The 19335-nt window shown below is 31.0% G+C and overlaps 1 protein-coding gene across 2 annotated transcripts; it reads right to left on the reverse strand.

The window, feature by feature from the left end:
• Window positions 1–10381: 10381 nt before the first annotated feature.
• On the reverse strand, window positions 10382–19187 carry LOC123885234 (branched-chain-amino-acid aminotransferase-like protein 2). Of its 2 annotated transcripts, none has more exons than XM_045934828.1 (20): window positions 18845–19187; window positions 18641–18739; window positions 18486–18557; window positions 17136–17228; window positions 16848–16985; window positions 15648–15706; window positions 15388–15490; window positions 14922–15110; window positions 14710–14810; window positions 14410–14464; window positions 14141–14227; window positions 13652–13703; window positions 13368–13453; window positions 13050–13103; window positions 12517–12600; window positions 12064–12135; window positions 11611–11691; window positions 11118–11153; window positions 10828–10959; window positions 10382–10712 (listed from the first exon to the last, which is right to left on the reverse strand). In XM_045934828.1, exons 1-19 carry the CDS (start codon window positions 18920–18922, stop codon window positions 10837–10839), a joined length of 1662 nt encoding a protein of 553 aa, XP_045790784.1. In that variant the 5' UTR covers window positions 18923–19187; the 3' UTR covers window positions 10382–10712; window positions 10828–10836. The 2 variants fall into 2 exon arrangements, with proteins under 2 accessions (XP_045790784.1, XP_045791356.1); XM_045935400.1 differs by having other exon boundaries at window positions 10844–10959; window positions 18845–19140.
• Between the last annotated feature and the right edge of the window lie 148 nt (window positions 19188–19335).

Here is a 19335-nt window from a genome sequence, read left to right on the forward strand (position 1 = left end):
TTCATGCTTATGTTATTAATATTAATATGTTTGTTATAATTAATTAGATCCTTTGTAGTTGGATTGGAGAAGTTTGTGGCATATTGTGCTTAAGACAAAATCTACCATGTTCTTGGTCAATTCTACCTACCTTTGTTGGAAATTGGTATAAGATTTGTCTACTTCATAACCATAAGCCAAATTGTCAAAGTAGAAATTGACAATTTCTCAAAAGAACATTGAGAATGAAAATGAGAGATCAAGATTGTTAGGTTCTTGTTACATAAATTTAATAGTTCTTTTTGTTTTGTTTTTATTTTTTGTGGACAAACTTTTTTTTTTTTGTTTTCTTTTATTTGGCTTTCATGGTTTAAAGAATTTATGCTAACAAACCAAAAAATCTCCCCCATATATTGTTTTTGACTCATGATTCTTGTCTCTTAGTAATATCTGAAATCTGAAACACAATACTAGCATCAACTTGAAATTGATAAATGACATGCATGTCATAAGATACTAGTAGGGCCTAATGGATTCTATGTTTTTTTAGATTATTAGAATTGACGATGAATTTTGCAGAATTACGGTATTTTATGGTAATTTTGGAAAAAAATACGCTTTTAAATTTTATCAAAATTATAAGGGCAACGTAATTTTGTCAGATTTACCGTAACTTTGAGCATGCACTAAAATGCAATAAATTGGATGTTATATTATTGAGTAAAATTTAATTAAAAGAAAATATTTGTTCTTTTAAAAAAAATACAGAAATTATATTGAAAAATAAAAGAAAATATAATATTATTATTATGTGTTGGACTTGTATAGAAAGTATAACTGTCTAAGGAGACACACCTACTCTGTAGTTTGTACCAAGTAAGTAGGATTGAACAGCAGGGGAAAGCTGCTGAGAGCAGTTTCAAAAGAAATAAAGCTTCTATGGAAATTATTTCTCACACACAACACAAGAACAAAAAAAAGGTCCACCCTTTTCATCATTATCAAATTTACTAAACTAAACCCAAGAATCTTTTTATTTTACTTTTTTCTTTGATGGAAAATTCCGAGAATCTTTCTATGTATGTAGTATAGACTACAGACTATAGAGGAATTCTCAACTTTTTTGTGTCTAGAATTATTTTCACAAATAAAATAGTTTAAAATTTGATAAAATGGAAGAAAGAAAAAAAATTACACCATACACAATTTCTTTAATCCTGAATTCAATTTATCTCATCATATCTCAGCTTGATCTAATAAATTATAGTATGATTTACTCATATTCAATAATAAAAACAAATTTTTATATTTAACTATTGTGGCAAGTGTGACTGGTTAAGTCCCACATTGCTTAAAAAAGTGGAGGTTGAACACTTTATAAGTGAGAGGACCCATAAACCTAACACCTTAAGGTTTTAGGTAAAAGTGTGGTGTCTTTGACACTTGTAGAGTTGTTCTTGAACCCAATGTGAATGATCCCCTGGTTGTCCCCTCGTGATGACCCAACATTAACAATAGTAACTCTATGCATGAGATCCAAATAGGGAAAATTTTAAAATTGTTGCATGTGAAGCTTAGATTTAAATCTGGGATATTTAGTTCACTTATGCATGAAACAATTACTCATTTGAAATATGCAAATCATTACCACATTGGAAGTAAATCCAAGTCCTTGGAAAAATTATGTACTCATAAAGTACTACAGGAAAGTCATATCGGATCCCTATGTAAATATAAAGGGAACTTGAATAATGGTGGTAGGGTTAATGAGTACATCTCCAAGATAAAGTTATATATGCATGCAAACTAGTATTACTAATTTTTGTGTTCAACTTATTAAATGATAAGTAGATAAATGATTATTGGAGTATAACCAAATGCACCAAGCTCTGGATTTCCGGGGCTAGGTTTTACTGAAATGAATAATTTTTACTTAGATTTTACCTACTTTGCGGCTGAATTATCAGAGTTCATTTTCCTGAAAATCAGAGGGTTCATAAAAAAATTAAAAAATACACCAAGCTCTCTATTATTGAAAGTGTGTTTCATAAAAGATTCAACACAAAGAAACAACCGAACCTAACCAAAATCCAAAAGAAACCATAACAATTAACAAGCACAAAGAAGCAAGAATAAGCCAAAAAGAAAAACAAAATGGAACCACAATCCAATGGGTGAGTCCATATCATTGGATAAGAAGATAATTGAACACCAACAATGAAGATTTTGCTTTCATTCAACACCAACTATGAAGCTTCACGTTATTGACAATGTGCATTATTTATGCTTCTTTTTTTGCTAAAATAGTCTAGTGTTTTGCTATTTTCATAACAACCAAATACTCGCTATCCAAATCACTTGAAGCTTTGTTTGTAAGGCATTTCTATCCACAAAAATTAAGAAACATAATCATGGCTGGTCGCTGGTCGCGTAAAACACATGAAAACACATTACCGGAAGATATTTTCCGATAAGATTTGTACCATAAGCAGATATCTACCGGTAGATGGGGTTGGGATGGGGGCATGAGGAGAATTCTGAACAAATTAGAGGGGCGAAGAACAACCATCTTCAAAATAGCATGCCAAATACTCTCGTTAAACACAAACTCAACGAAAGAATATTGCATGGAAATCTACATATGTTGCAATTAAAGCAAGTTTAAAATAGTATTCATCAACATGATTTTGGAACAGTTGACAATATGACTCTCTCTTTCTCCCGATACGTTAGAGTTAGGGAGCTAACCCAGTCCTAGTATAACTAGAAACCAAATTTCCGCTACCAATTCGAAGATCCGTTCCATAGGGAGTCGAACCTCAACTATTGTATAATATATGTGATGTCCCTGTCAACTTATTCACCTATTTTTAATTTCACCAGAACAGTCGTAAAATAGTCACTAAAATTATTTAAGTAAATAATAATTAATTTTTGTGTTCACCAATTTTTAATATACATTTCATTTGATTCCTACGTACCCTTTAGTTTTTCACCATCTCTTATTCACCTATTTTTAATGTCAGATTTCACATGAATCCTTCTCCTACACTACCCTACAAACAAGGGTCATAGCGTCCTCTTCTTGTACAGCTGAGGAAAATATGATATAATATAATAAATAGTAGAGATTCATTCATCGATTGTTGAAGAAGCTCCTGAATTGTAGCTCAGAAGATTCCAATTATCAATACACCTGTTTGTTTTCATCTTCTTGTTCTCTTGTGCTCACCTTGTCGTTCTTTTAGATTCCAATCCCCTCTCTCTTGCATTATTTCAATGTTTGCTTCATCCTCAATCTAATCCCAATTATAAGAAGAAGAAAAATATCAAAATCAATGAGCGTTATTTTAAATCAATGAGAATCTTCGGTACAAATTTATTTAAATATATATAAGAGTACACTTGTTGAGGTGGACAATTGTCATTGGTTAATAAATAGTGTTTATTAATTTTTCTATATTAAACACTATTTATTGACTTATTAGAACTGTCCACCTCAACAGCGTACCAATACATATCAAAATAAGATGTGTACCGGAATGTTCACTTTTTTATCATCGTAATTTGTAATAATACTTCAGTCTCAAATATAAAAATTGATCAAAGAAAAATGATGTTTTTAGTTCAAATTTTAAACTAAAATACATAAACTTTTTTTGACTATCTTTTATTTATATTTGCGATCGGAGAGAGTATTTTCGAAGTATATACCCTATTACCCTCATGTAATGGGAAATGAGAAATTGTGGGATATTAAGTACAATCATTAATATATATGAAGAAAAACAAGTAAATAGTCTTTTAAGCAAAAAAAGAATATATATCTAAGAATTAGAAAGGGACACTATGTTTGCACCAAAAATAGAAAGAGAGGGACACTTTGTTCAATATTCTTTATCTTTAAGCTATACAAAATGACTTTTGAACATATGGTTGATTTAGTCATTTCTAAAACTACTTATAGTTCACAATTGGCTATGTGTGGAAGAAATGATTTGTAACTGGATATGGTTAATAGTATATGGATCTTTTATTCTCCTTGAAAATTGGCTATGTGTGGAAGAAATCACTTTGATTGTTAGGATTGAAATTTTGGTTTGTTTATTAATCCTTATTGGCTTCTGATCCCTTTATGTGTATATTGTTGTTATGTACTTGGCTTGCCTAATTATCTGTGTTGATCTCAAAATATGAAAGGAGAATACACCAACCAATGTTTGGTCTTGTATTAATTTTGTGTGTCTATTTTACCATTAAAAAAATATTAGGCTTGGATTGCACAGCTCTAAGATATGCATAAAATTAAACATGCATATATAAGAAGAAATGCAATGCAATAAGAATTAATAGTCCTCGATTGCAGCAGCATGTAATATACAGTCCAGGGTAAATCAATAGTATGGACTATGGAGACTACATACGTGACTATGCAGCAAAAAAAAAAAAAAGTCGCTAGAAATTACAATTAGAATGACATTGCGACGAAGATGTGAAGCCATTAGGTTTGTCCTGGTGGAGAAAAATTAAGTAGTATGCATGAGGTCTTAGATTCGAACATCTCCAATGTAGGAAAAAGAAAATGACATTGTGACAATAACCCCAAAACATCATTAATCATTAAATGACATAAAGAAGAAAACGATAGAGCAAGAGGCTAGTAATAATTGATGAAAAGAAACCATATCAAGAGTGAATTGCTTCAAAAAAAAATATATACCCATGTTAACCCATGAGACACTGTTGTGACTATTAATAGGATTTTAAATTGGATGTTTGCTCTTCGTCCTCTAAATTACTCACACTAAAAAAACACTTTTAAGAGATATCTCCTGATAAAATTTATACTATCGAAAAATATTTCCCAATAGATGGAAGGAATATGAGGGAGTTCTGATTAATTTAGGGGGTGAAAGAACAACTATCTTTTAATATTGATTGATATCAGAATACGTTTCATAGGAGAAATACTTGCATGATCACTCAATTTAGACTCTCAATTTGATCCCACAAAGATAATTGTGAAAAAGTAGAAAAATGAAAGAATTAAATAATGTATATTATTATGCGTGACCAAATTAAATTTCTAAATTGAGTGACATGCAAGTATTTCTCCAGCTCTTTTTCAACAGAAAAAAATAACAATTAGAATGACATTGTGACAATGTGAAGCCATTTATGTTTGGTCTAATGAAAAAAATTTAGGTAGTATGCATGAGGTCTTAGATTCGTCATGATTTTCCAAAAAATTAACTTTTGAAAAATTAAGGTGAATCACCGTGATTCTGACATATTCAATGTGATATCAAACATACACTTAGATTCGAACCTTATTGGCTCCAATGTAACAAAAGAAAATTGCATTGCGACAATAAACACCCCAAAACATCATTAATCATTAAATTAAATGACATAAAAGAAGAAAACGATAAAGCAAGAGGCTAATAATTGATGAAAAGGAACCAAATCAAGAGTGAATATATACCCATGTTGACCCATGAGACACTGTTGAGTGACATGCAAGTATTACTCTAGCTCTTTCTCAACACAAAGAAATGAGAGGACCCTTTGAAACTTGGTTATACGTGCCAATACTATAGAATAAAGTTGAGCAAAACGACAGAAGATTGAGTCAAAGAATGTTTTATTGCCTTCATGAATTATGGTAATCACAGTACCATATGTAGTTATCATATGTACTTCGGAGGTGATCAAGCTGGCAATAATATGGGCTTTTGAATAATATGGGCTTTTGAAAACACTTTTTAGGAGAGAATCAATTATTTTAATTACTATTACTATGCATTAACATTATAAGAAAGTTTTAGATTTCATTTTCAATTAATATCTCATCGACATCATGTATTATACAAATGTTTTATAAAGTAATATTACAATATATATAGTGGTATACTTTATATTGTCGGTATAGAGTTGTTAAACTTATAATCAGTTGGCACAAAATTTTATTATTAAACAAATATTAACAAAACTAGCTAGCAGAAAATAAATTAGCACCAAACATTACTCATAAATATTGTTTTCATTTTGCGTCAAAAAAAAGTATTGTTTTCATTTTCTGTCAAAAACAATATATTGTTTTCATTTTGATTATTACTCATAATACTTTTGGATTTTATTAACCAAAGAAATATGACATCAACACCAAGTTAGAATCTCCAAGGAGTGACGAAAATTCTTGTTATACAATTGTTCCAAGCATCAATTCTTTTTCTCAGATTCATCGATATTGAATCAATAACGTATTTCTAATATATATATATATATATATATATATATATATATATATATATATATATATATATATATATATATATATATTCCACTTTTGGAAGACTTTGTGTTATATCATGGATTCTCAGGATCTCGATTTTTTCATATAAGTATCTCTCCATAATGGCCATGAAAGTTTGTTCCTGGAGTTGCAACATAGGGGTTCGCTGATCTTATTATTACATAATCCATTTGAATGGCTAGAACTTGACCCGAAATTTTAGTTTTAGGTATATATTTTCACAAATAAGTTGTCCAAGACTAATTATTGTAAACATTTTTTCATAATAATAATTCTGGAGAAAATACCTACTCAAATGGAATGGATTAAAAGATCATGTTTAAAACCTTATCATTTTCATCCATAAAATAATATTTAATTACTTGAAAAATTTTCCTTAATTTGTCAAGTTGCAAATTTTTATGGGTCTTGTTAACATGTGCCCTAAGGGCACATGTTAAGATATACCAAAATAGAAATTCAACATTTAATGATACAAGAAATTTAAAGCTTCAAAAGTCAAAATACACAAATTAGCATTTAATAATTTCTATTTTTACTTCCTTAACATGTGCCTTAAGGGCACAAGTTAACATTCTCCAATTTTTATTTAATGGGTCATGCTAAACAGTGCCCCTGGGGCGCTTGTTAAGCATGCCAAAAAACGAAATAAAAAATAAAATTAATATTAAAAAGATAATTTTTGATACTTTTGAGGTATTGAATACACGCATTTCGATGCAGAATTTCTATTTTAAAATGCTTAACCAGTGCCCCAAGGACACTCTTTAGCATTTTCCTTATTTAATTATTGAGATCTTATTATAAGTTTTGAAATGGTAAAGTAAATCCAAATTTGCAAATTGAAGGGCTATTCCTAAACGGCCTAACAAATTCTTATTATTAATTGGAATTCTAGGATCTTTTTTAATCCGATTGTGATAGTGACAAAATTATCCAAGACCGGGATTCCTTATTTCTATTCAACAACATACGAATAGTTCGACAATTTTGGCTAATTGATCGTTGAATTTTTGCCTTGGAATGAATAGAAAGAAAGAAGAAAAAAAAAAGGACATGATTAATATTTATCCGATCCAATTCATTATCTGCGATCAATCCTAAACCAGATGGATCATTTCTTTTTTGGATATATGAAGTATTCTATTTCACTAAGTCAGTCAATTCTTAGAAAATACTCGATGAAACCATTTGTACTTACTTCAACAAAGGAAGCGGGGGCCTCTTCAATAGAAGAACTTTTTTTTGCTGTGATCTCAATTCATGACTAAACAAGTCCGAATTAATTGAGTCCCTGTGTTGGAAATTCCTCGAATGGATTTTCTCTTTCCATAAAGAATATAATTCTCTTTCCTAAAATAGATCTTGGGGAAAAAGTTTTACAAAATGGATACTATCTGCGATATTCCATATAAAATTACAGGTCGAACCAAAACAAAATATTTTTTCTTGGTAGTTGTGATCCATTGGACATAGATCCAATTGTTAATTTTGTTTGTTCCTTCCATTTTTTCTACCGTTGGTATCAAGATGACATTGTCTCGTGATATCTTATCCCCCTCTCCGGAAAAATGGATATTTCTAGAAAATATTTTTAATTCAATTTTTTTTTCTTTTCTAATTGGAGCAATCTGCCTACTTGATTTTTTTATATTGAAAGTGATTGGTGTTCTTATTCCAACGAGACTATATGCACTTCTTCGAGAATAAAAAAAATTGTTCTACTTTTATTTTTTGGTATTGTGGCTTTAATTCTTTGATTCCTCGATACTCAATGAAAACTTCTTTTTGAAAAATGGAATGAATTCCTATAGTTCTATATTTAGTAATTCGCAAAACTGTCTTTTTTTTTTTTTTTTTTGATAATCGCAAAACTGTCTTCTGATTCAAATTCAAATAATAATTACTATAATTTAATTTTTTTTAAAAAAAGCATGGCTAACAAAAATACACTTATAAGTTATGAGTTTTGGAGTTTCGAAAAAGAGTTTAAAACAACAATAGGGCCTTCAATTACCTGACTCATCGACACCCAACACGATATCCAAATAAATTTTGCCGATTCCATCAAAAAGTAAGGTAAATATCCAATTCGTAAAAAGAACAAAATAAACCAGAGTTTTTACTAAGATAAAAACTTTACAGAAATCAAACTAAATAAAACTAAACAACAATAACATTTAATACATCTCTGATTCTTTTTTTTCCACTAACTTCAATCTTAGTTACAACCCAACGCACCATATCAATCATAAATAATTGTGGCAACGTGGAGCAGCGTTTCGGCATGTTGTTTAAGGAGTCTCTTATTCAGACCCATTTTATCTGAAACTATACAAAATAACAAAGAATAATTAATTAATATATATATATATATATATAAGAAAATTTAATCATGAAGCATTAATTTCCCTAACACTATTTTGTAAAGGGTCAAACTCAGGTACACTCATTAAGGAAGTTAAGAAAAATAATTAAAAAAAAGAAGTTATTTTCAGATTTAAACAAGCATTGTTTATATTTTAAAAAAATAAAATGCATAAATTATAAGAATTATTTATCATATTTTGTTCTTTAATTAGTGCCTCGACGATACTAGTTAGTATTGTCTTTTTTGTAAAAGTAAGAACAAAATGAATATTATTTATGGATGGGGAAGTTTACTTACATGCATGAGGTTTAGAAGCTTCAACAATGTTCCTTGATAATGACATGGATAACAAACTCAACATACAAAGGAAGAGAACTACCCAAATAAGAGACAATTTATTTGAAGCCATAACTCTTGCTAGCGTATTTCACAATGAACTCAAAACAATGCTAATTTATATGATCCAAAGTCGGTGGTTGCTTTTGTTTCGAGCATTGTTTAGTTTAATTTAATAATTTGGTACTTGTTTTTTATGTTGACAATTTGATACTTGTTTTTTAATTACATGCAAACGCGTATAACAAAGTCAATGCGCTGTTAAAAAAAAAAAAAAATTAATGCATGGTGGTAGTATTTTTAGTTTGGTTGGGTATGTGTAGGTAAAAATGTAATATCATACTATGTTTTTATATTAATTTATTTTAAAATAAATAAAAATTTGAAATGAATTTGCATATAAAGTATCCCGTATCTAACAAAATTTCAAGGAACTTAAAGAATAATTTATCTTTTTAAAAGGGATAAAAGATAAATTTGTCACTAGTGTGACTCCTTATTTTCCATGCAGTTTTATTTGTCCGTTTGTTTTCTTGTCTTAGCGAGATAGTTGAGTTTTAGTAGAGTGTACTTCTGATACCTTTTTTTTTTCTTGAACTTTGTCTTGTACTTTTTTATTTTTATATTCGTTCCTTTTTAAGTTTCGTTTGACTGCAGATTTAGTGTTTCTTCTTACCTCTCATTTGGTATTTTTAAGGGTACGATTTATCAATTATATTATCTGTTAATTACTCTTATCTTTTCAATAAAACGATATATATATATATAGAGGAGGGATCTGTTGACTCCAGGAGTAAGTCTATATTGACTTAAAATGGGGATATAATAAGAAGAAAATGTGCAAAATGAAGGTTAAAATATTTATCATAAAAAAAAATTAACATACATGTTTAAATGAATTTTTGGTACGGATATTTTAAAAAAATGAAGGTTAATTTTGGTCTTTTATTTTTTGAAAAAGTCAAATGAATGTATTAAAAATAGTTATGCACAAGAATATGTCAAAAGTAAAATAAAATCTAAAATCTTTTTTCCGTAGTCTTCAACCACAGCTAAATAAGAGTTTTGACTTTATCAAACAAAAATCAATCGATACTCCTCTAAGAGAAGACCATGGTATTTCTTTCCTTCCAAATTTTAGGTCACATGGAATAAATTTTACTCATTAAATTTACTATTAATTCATTTTTCAAAATTAAAATAAACAACCTCAGTTCATACATAGATTAACCAAATGTTCAACGAATTTAAGTAGTAACTAACTCACTTACTAGTTAACTTTTTTCTCTTGGTGTTGATGTAGCCTTTTTTTTTTAAATCCCAGAATAACCTTAATAGTTTTTTTTATTCTTTAATAATTTCCAAAGCCAACTTCCATATTTCTTCAACAAAATTTATTAAAAAGAGATATATAAAAAATCTAGAATATAAACTTTCACACAACTTAGCATAGTAAAAAAAAATTGGATTACACAGACGGACACGGTGGTCACTAGTTATAAATAAAAAAAATACATAGAAGGTAGAAAATTTGGAGTAAACTGCATTCTTATTTATAAACTCATTTATAAACTAATAATCTAATCTAGGCTAAGATTGGAGTAAATGAAGTAACAAATGCATTCTTATTCTCGATTGAAAATTTGAAGAGCTAGGCTAAGATTGGTAGCAGTTGCACACCAGCCGTTTTCAATTACTTCCAAGTTCCAACTGCATAGTTTAAGTTTTTTTTTTAAAAAGAAATACATTAGGATTGTGAAAATAAGTCCAAATATTTTGGTATTGGAATGGAAAGTATAAAAAGCACAAGAAAAATATTGCATACATTTCAAGTCTAGAGGTAGTTCTCTATTGGCACGCCGGAGTCTTCAGTCAACTTCTTATAAACAGCTTGCAGTTTTCTAGTTATTGGCCCTACTTTTCCATTACCAATTGTGCGTCCGTCAACCTTCACAACCTGGAGGTTGCAAAACAAAATTTTTGCGCATCAATATGAGAAAATTACTATCTACTAAATGGTTGCAAGAAGCTAGCCAAGTTAATTGAACATCAAATTTCTGTGTTATTGTGTTAATAACAAGTGTAAGAATTGGCAGGGTATTATAAGGCACTTACTGGACTTAGTTCTCCCATTGTTCCTGTTGTCCATACCTGCAAGGCAAGCTTTCTAGTTATAACTTGACATAAATTTGAATATTCAAACCAATGTAGAGAATATAAGGCTATTCATTGCAAATAGAAGACATTAACATCATGTAATGAAAATAAAACTACTGAATCCCATATCAAAGTGAACTTAAAAGTTTGCTACCATTCCTATAGATAGAATATAAAAATCAGAAACCAGTTAGTTAGGTCAAACTGATAGGAGTAAGTTATTAATATATTGCTATGTTTTAATGAACTAACTTCAATTCCACAATAATCGCAATCTTGTGTTGTGATCTCACACTGTGGTTCAAAAAGCTCTAGAAATATACATTTGGCTATATATTCCTCATTTCCATAAGTCAGCAACAAATACTTAATAAATGCAAAATAAACAGTCTTTCTTTTTATTTTAAAATTAACAAATTTACGGTAAAAGTATATATTATTATTGGTGAACCTCGTCTGCGGTATGCACTTCGGACAGGCTGATTCTCCGCTCTTCCAAAATAAACTGCTCCTTCACGACAAGATCCATAACCTTAAATTGTGAAACAACTTAGTTCCGTAAGTACCAAAATATAATACTAATTTTTAGAAAAGAAAAATGCACTAATAACAAATCTCATTTACAGAAAAGGAATTTGACACCTTCTGAATGAAAGTATAAAGTTAAATTTTCATATTTTCTACTCATTTTCCTTCAAAAGTTTGTTTTATCCACCAAAATGGTGCATTTTTGTTCACCTGCACCTTTGCTACTAACGGTAATATTTTTTGTAACTAACTATTTTTTGAAATGAAATAAAATAGTGATACCAAAAGAAAATATTGATCTTATTTGGTCTTAACTCAATATTTATCATATGGAATATAATTTGGTATAAAAACAAAGTGAGTCTACACAACTTACAGTGGCTCGAGTAATTCCAGGAAGACAGTAATCAGCGTGTGGTGTCAAAACACGGCCTTTCTTAACTATGAACTACATAAAATCAGCAATATATTAGTTGAAATGTACATGCAGTCTACCAATGTCAGTTGCTAGCAAAATCACGTGCAAAAAAAAAAACACAAGGAAAATCTTGTAATCTTTCTCAATTCTCAAGTGACAATATTTAACAAGATTTTATTACTGTTTTGTAATCTTTGTCAAGGAGATGATTTTGCATAAGATATGCATTAAATTGACTGAGTATGTAATAAATATAAAATGTCAATGTTGTGTAAATCAAGAGCCTAGGAGTTTTTTTTGAACAATCAAGAGTCTAGGAGTTAAACTCCAAGAAGCCCTGCTTCTAGTATATCATCAGCAAAATAGAGGATAAAGACCTCTATAACAGTTGAGTCAAAGAGCAAGACATACAATGTTTGTAGCGTTGGTTTCAGATACAAAACCATCTTTGTCAAGCATGATTGCATCGTCGGCGTTTGCATTATTCCCTTCAACCTGCACAAGACCAAATAACGACAATTGTTTGATAAGCTGTATGAAATATTATTCAGAAAGACAGGATATTAACATGAAAAGATGTTAAAACAATGGTTTCTCCATAGTTTTACTCATTAAATTTTCATGTACTACAATTCCTTCATTAGTAAATAAATCATTAATGCATGTTTCTGCACATAAAGTAAATCATAAAGCTCCTCCCAGATCAACAGCAAATCTGTTGGTTAGGTAAACAAATTACACATTTTAATATTAATTATTGCTCACAATATATATATTATGTGTGTGTGGATATTGATCTAAGAATTCACCTATCCAAATTCATGATTAGCTCAAAACAACAACCTTGTTCTTATGTAGACAATCTACTACCAATAGTACTGATCATAACTTATTCCATTTTGCATTAATATATGTAAAAATTTATGAGGTGAATAGAAAATTACCTTCGCAAGTATGTTATTCAAAAGATTGTTGTGATGTATCTTTGAATCCAAATTCTGGTAAAACAAACAGATAAATAGGAGAATAAACAGTCAACTAGACAGACCAGAAAAGAGTGTCAACCAAACACGAACTTTACTGGTTTTGAATTACTGATTAAAAGCTATATCCCAAACCATCCTTCAATTTCAGTTACCATATTGAAGAAAATCAGAGTTTCATACTCGAAAGCAAGAAAATCATGACAACAATTCGAGCATAGATTATAGAAATAACAATTTCCTCCTTTAAATTAACAATTATACAAACAAGAAACTTACATTTGGTGAGTTACGGCGGGTGGTGGCAGTTACAAGAACTATACCCTGCTCATTATCATAAACAGGGGGCTTCCATTCAGCAAGTACTACATAATTCATTAAGGACCAATTTCAGTATAACATTGCTTGTCCAGTTGAAAAGCATATTGTGGATAGAACAGATTTTTTAGATCAATCCCAAAAATTGCTAAATAATGCGAACATTGACATTCATATATTATGTATAGAACATAAATTATTTTGGTACAAGTATCATTGTTATTCAATGAAGGATAGGTTGTTACCAATTAATGTGCATCCATACAGATTAAATGCCGGGCTCATCCCAGAAGTAACCTAGAAAAGAAGTTAACAGAACTGGTAAGTGGTGGGTTTTCCAACTGAATTAGATATGAGTGATGGTGTCATAACTTCAGTTGCAAATGGTAAAAAATATAGTGAGCTGAGCACTGATGAAACAATAGGCTACCATGCAGCATATTGCATAATTCTCATTAAATAGGTTTGTTATTCCCCCTTTATATTTATATCATTATTAAGATTTCAGGTCAATATAATAAATGAACACTATGAATAAAAATCTGTTTAGGAGGTCTTTGGTGAGGATATAACCTCTACCATTACTATATAATGTTGGCCATTTCCATGTCAAATGAAGGACCCAATAGAATCTTAGAATTATTTTTTTTATTTTTTTTTTGAAACAAGAATCTTAGAATTATTAACAATCATAGAATTTACATAATTGAAACAAAGACTTGAGAGAATAAAACCTTCTTTCCTCGTGTTAGAGAAAGTCGGATGTGGGCATTGTCAAACATCCCATTCCTAACTAGGGTTTTGAAAATAGCTTCCTTAATCTGCAATATATGTTACAACCACATCCATCACTACGGATTATGAAGAAGTAAACAAGAGTAAAGACAAGCACTTGGTTTTTCAGTAAGATCCAGAAACATCAAACACAGAGCCCATCAGGATAAAAAATGAGGTAACACTCTGAGACTCGTGATGGATGAACATAAAGCATCTTCAGACTCACCTCATCTCGAGATGGGATATTTTCAAAAGCCAGAGCTTTAGCTGAATCAGCCATCCTGGCAAGATATATAAAAATTAATTAAATTAATAAAGACAAGATGTTTTTACAAATAAATAATATTAGCAGCACAGAATGAATTACCAATCAATAAGGTTATTCAAATTGATAGGAAATGAAACCAAAATTCATAACTGAATAAAAATAAATCTATGCCCGTTTAGTTAATCAGCTATACATCATATATAAAATGATAGCATCATACATCAACTTTCAATTTCTCAAGTTCGTAACACTACATACCTGTCTAGATGTTCCTCAAGTTTAAATATCTTGCTTTTATACACTCTAAGACCCTCCCAAACTGAGTCGCCACCTTGGACAACTGAATCAAACACCGAAACCTGATATATCACAGAATAAAAATTTAAAATCACGAGAATGCGTGCTCAATAACATAAATCACGTGTCTTATTCTATTTACAGGAAACCTTAAAATGTTGTAAAATAAGTACCTTAGCACTCTCACGTGTCACAATCTCATCACCGACCCAAGCAAGCAATTTCTCATTTGCAGGAACTGGAAGGTTGGGAGAAGGTAAAGGAGAGCTCAAAAGGGATAACTTCTTCTTTACATGACGCCGAAGCATGTTGTAAAGAGGTAGACTTTGCTCCAACAAATTATAGAGAGAAAAGGGAAATGGCTGAAAAGGGAATAACACAGTATAAAATCAACCATGAATTCCTCCAGGCCCCAACCAAACAATAGGAAATGATATGGGATTTAATCTTTTACATGGAAAGAAGGCATAGGGATAGCTATAAAAGAACAAATTTGTCTCCAATATTGATAAGATTAAGCTATACTAGTCATAGACAATGATGCAACCATTGAAAAAGATATTTGTTGTTAGTGCAAATGATATAATGACTTAGACTCCTTACAACATTGTTCTGATGGCAGACAAAACAACTGCATACCTGAGGATACTTCGTTTGTTCAGTAAAACAAGTAGATTTATGCACATTTTTATACCACCAAGGGGCCCACAAGCCATCTATTGGTTTTGGACCTGCTTCCCAACTGTCAAGTTTAAAAATGGAGATGTCACTTCTCATGTATGCATAAACAATATTGTATAATAGCAGTTTCGATATAAACTAAATTTGTAACATAAAGAATACATTGACAGAATTTAGCACCACAATGTCAGGACTTGCAAAATGAACACTCTGCATACCTGAGCATTGCAGGTTGAAAAGGAATCTCCAAATCATCACAGAGACCGCGTAAAGTAGTCTGCAAATTAACAAGATAAAAAATTGAAGCAAGATTAAAGCGGAATTCAGGTTTGCATATCTTAGAATTTTGGATTGGGCCTAACTCAACCCTACAAAACCAGCGTGAGGATTGCCTCTATGCCCAGCACTATTGGGCTTGGTGTGTGGAGATAAATGATGGGTACCGATAGCGGAAACCTGATAGCAGGTGGTCCAACAGATCTTGGAGGAGGCTTTGAAACACCAATTAAAATTTAATAGGGACAAAAAACTCACAAGTCCCTGGATCGGAACCAGGCTCTGACACCAAGTTAATTTAGATGGTTTGAATTGCTCGAGAGAAAATACTTTCAGCCTGTTATTATTTCCAAGACATGTTGAAACAATAAGGTGAACTGCTTTGGTAGAGTTTCATTAAATATTTTGGAGATCTTTAAAAAAAAATGTATTCTGATCTAGAATATGTTAGATGTTGTTTTGGGGACAAAAGTCTCCATGCTAACAGTACAACTCAGAGATTTCATATTCATAGTCAAACAAGGGTCTAGAGAGCGACTAATAGCCAGTATAAATTACCATCTATTAGTATTACACCAATGTAGAGCAAAAGTGTAACAAATATTCTTGCCATCAACCCCCTCCCCACTAGTTTATATCAGAAATTTATCTTGGCATTTGCTTTTATAATCGATACAGTTCTGCATGTGTAGTGTTAGCAAATTTGGGGGGGTGGGGGGGCAGTGATGGTGGCTGTTTCAGGGGGGGTTGATAGTTCTTTTTTAAACTATAAAAAGACAACAGTTATTGCGATAGAATCACAATTGTTTCCATTTTGCTCATTTATGGGTATCGAGTACGGACATTCTATTTCCACATCCAACTTCAATGAATTGGCTTGAAGTACCAGAGAGAAATTACTCTCAATCTTGTTATTTATAACCAAGTAATTACAATCAAATCCTTTAATTATAGGGATGAAATCACCACACCTTACCTATAGAGATGTTTACATAACTCAAGACAAGCAAATACATATTTTGGCCAATTATTGAGTCCTCGTTGGGTTCATTTTCATCACATTCCAATGAAACACAACTTGACCTAGTTTTCATACTTGATTAAAGTAATAGGAATCAAGCATGTTCAGAAAACTCAAATACCTCAGGATCTTTTTGAAGTTCTGCAGCATCAATCACAGGCGGTGGTTTTCCCAACTCGGAGAGTTCATTATATATTGAAACAAGCTCCGCCAAACCCAATTCAAAGAACGATGGGGGGACAACCTTGTCAAAGGATGGCTGGAGGACAGACAATCAAATCATCAGCCATTGAAGTAGCATATGGGAAACAATAAACTGCACTGGCCTTCTAATTTAGTGATAAAAATCCCAGAAATAACTGAATGACATTTTGCTTTTTCTGATTCATAAATAAGAAATAAGAGTTACCAATATGTCAAGAGGATTTCTTATGAGAATGAAGTGCTTTCCTTTCTTCAGTAGATCCTCAGGCAAACCAAGCACTCTTTGTTTTGATATATGCTGGAGGCAACAAAGTAATGATAAGTGATCTAGTTATAGATATCACAAATCTAATAACTACCAACAAACATTTGATTGGATTATTTCTCCAAAGACGTGTCTTTTAACAAAAAAATGCAATAAAGGAAATAATTGGTATATAAGAACCCTCAATTTAAGCAAAAAAAAAAGAGTATCTAAAATTTAATTATTCATTGATTATTGTATATGTTGATGCAGCAGCTAACATTTGATTAAGTAAGGATGAGTTAACCAAGACATTGACCTCAAGTGGTTAATGAACTCCCCCTAGGATGAATTGTTCGGTAGAACCCGAGTTCGATTACTGGTGAGAACAATTCTTGGCCAGAGATTACTTACATTGCAGCCAAACTCTGGATTATCAGGCCCCATTCCTTGGAACCAGATGATTAAAAACCAAAAAAAAAAAGTATGGATGAGCAGAAGTAATGGGCTACTTTCCCCTCTCTCCTAAGATCATCCAAATGGCACTCCCAATTTGGGCGCTTAAATGAATCTCTTTTGTAGACATCACTCATTATCCGAGCACCAGAATGTCAAAAACACTTGCAACCATTTTACTTCTTTCCAAAAAAATACATAGATTAGAAATACAAATTATTTCCTGTACAGTATTTGCTAATGTTTAGATGCAATGCATAGCTTGAAGATTTGCATGATTCAAATATGAAAAGTTTCATCTTGTTATTTGCAATTTACATTTGCAAGGCTTCACACAAGAGCTTTATAATTAAGAAGCTGGCAAACAACACACAGAAGTGGGCTACAAAGGTGAGAACAAAAGAGTGAAAAACAAGTGTAGTTCTCTATTAGCAACCGATCTTCATATCCAGTGATTTGCTTCTCAAATCCTATATTTTCAAACTGAAGAACAATCCCTTTGGTTGCAGGTTTGGAGTTTAGCTCACTAAGGTCAGTCCATTACCTACTTTTGTCTTTAATTTTATGTTTCTGTATATTTACCTTTGTAGCACCAACACTTCTGATCAAAGATGTATTCCGGTTTTAGACATGTGTCAGCATCCAACATGATACCGACACATGTGATTACATCGAATTATGTCATTTTCTCAACCGTTCTCAATTTACATGTTTTCAATTTAAAAATTATTTTCCAAAAACGTTCTCACATTGTTCATTTGACATAACATTGCTTCATTGATTGTATGCATATATATATATATATATATATATATATATATATATATATATATCTTGAAGGAGAATGCAATTTACCTTACAAAATCTATACTTATTTTTCCCCGGACCATAAATGAAGTCATTCACAACCTTATTTCCATCAGATTCCTGTTACAATTGAAATTAGAATTTAGGTATTTGAAATGAGTTAAAAAATAGAGTAACACAGATTCAGAATTTCAGATAAATACCATATTGGAGAGTAATTCATCTCTGTAAGGTCGATCAAAACCACTAACTCGAAGGAAATGAGAGTACAAAGGCTCATCAAGAACTTCAATGTCATCTCTCTAAGTTCAAACAAACAAACATAGTTTCACATTTCACATATAACTGAATTGAATTAGGAAAATTGAAAACAAAAAAATGAAGATGAAGATGATGATGATGATTACCTGAGAGAAAGAGTACATGAGACTTGTACTGAGAGATCTTGGAGCAGACCATGAGTGAATCACTTCAACCTCTTCCATGGATTAGATTATTTTCAGTGAAAATTCGAAATCGATTATTTTATGGTTTTTTGAGGAATGGAATCGAGGTAATTTAAGCTATACTGAGAGAGGAAAAAGACGAACTTATAATTATGGTAATAAATAAGTGATTAATGCTATATTGAATCCTCGTAAATAGTAGTAGTGGTAGCGTTTTTCTAATTTTGAGTTGAAGTTAATAGTTGCATTCTGTTTACTCATAACGATACTAAAAGTCAAACTACTTACAATTGGAGAAATTGATGAAAATCGCTTTCCGTAATCATCATAAAAATCAATTCCTGCATAATCTGTTTTTATTTTTTTTAAGATGGATAAGTGGAGTGTTCTGGGGTTCGAACCCTGACGCCTACAATCCGATTTTATCTTACTACCACTTAATTAATTGCATA

The sequence above is a fragment of the Trifolium pratense genome, linkage group LG1 (assembly GCF_020283565.1).
Source record: "Trifolium pratense cultivar HEN17-A07 linkage group LG1, ARS_RC_1.1, whole genome shotgun sequence".
Lineage (NCBI taxonomy): Eukaryota > Viridiplantae > Streptophyta > Magnoliopsida > Fabales > Fabaceae > Trifolium > Trifolium pratense.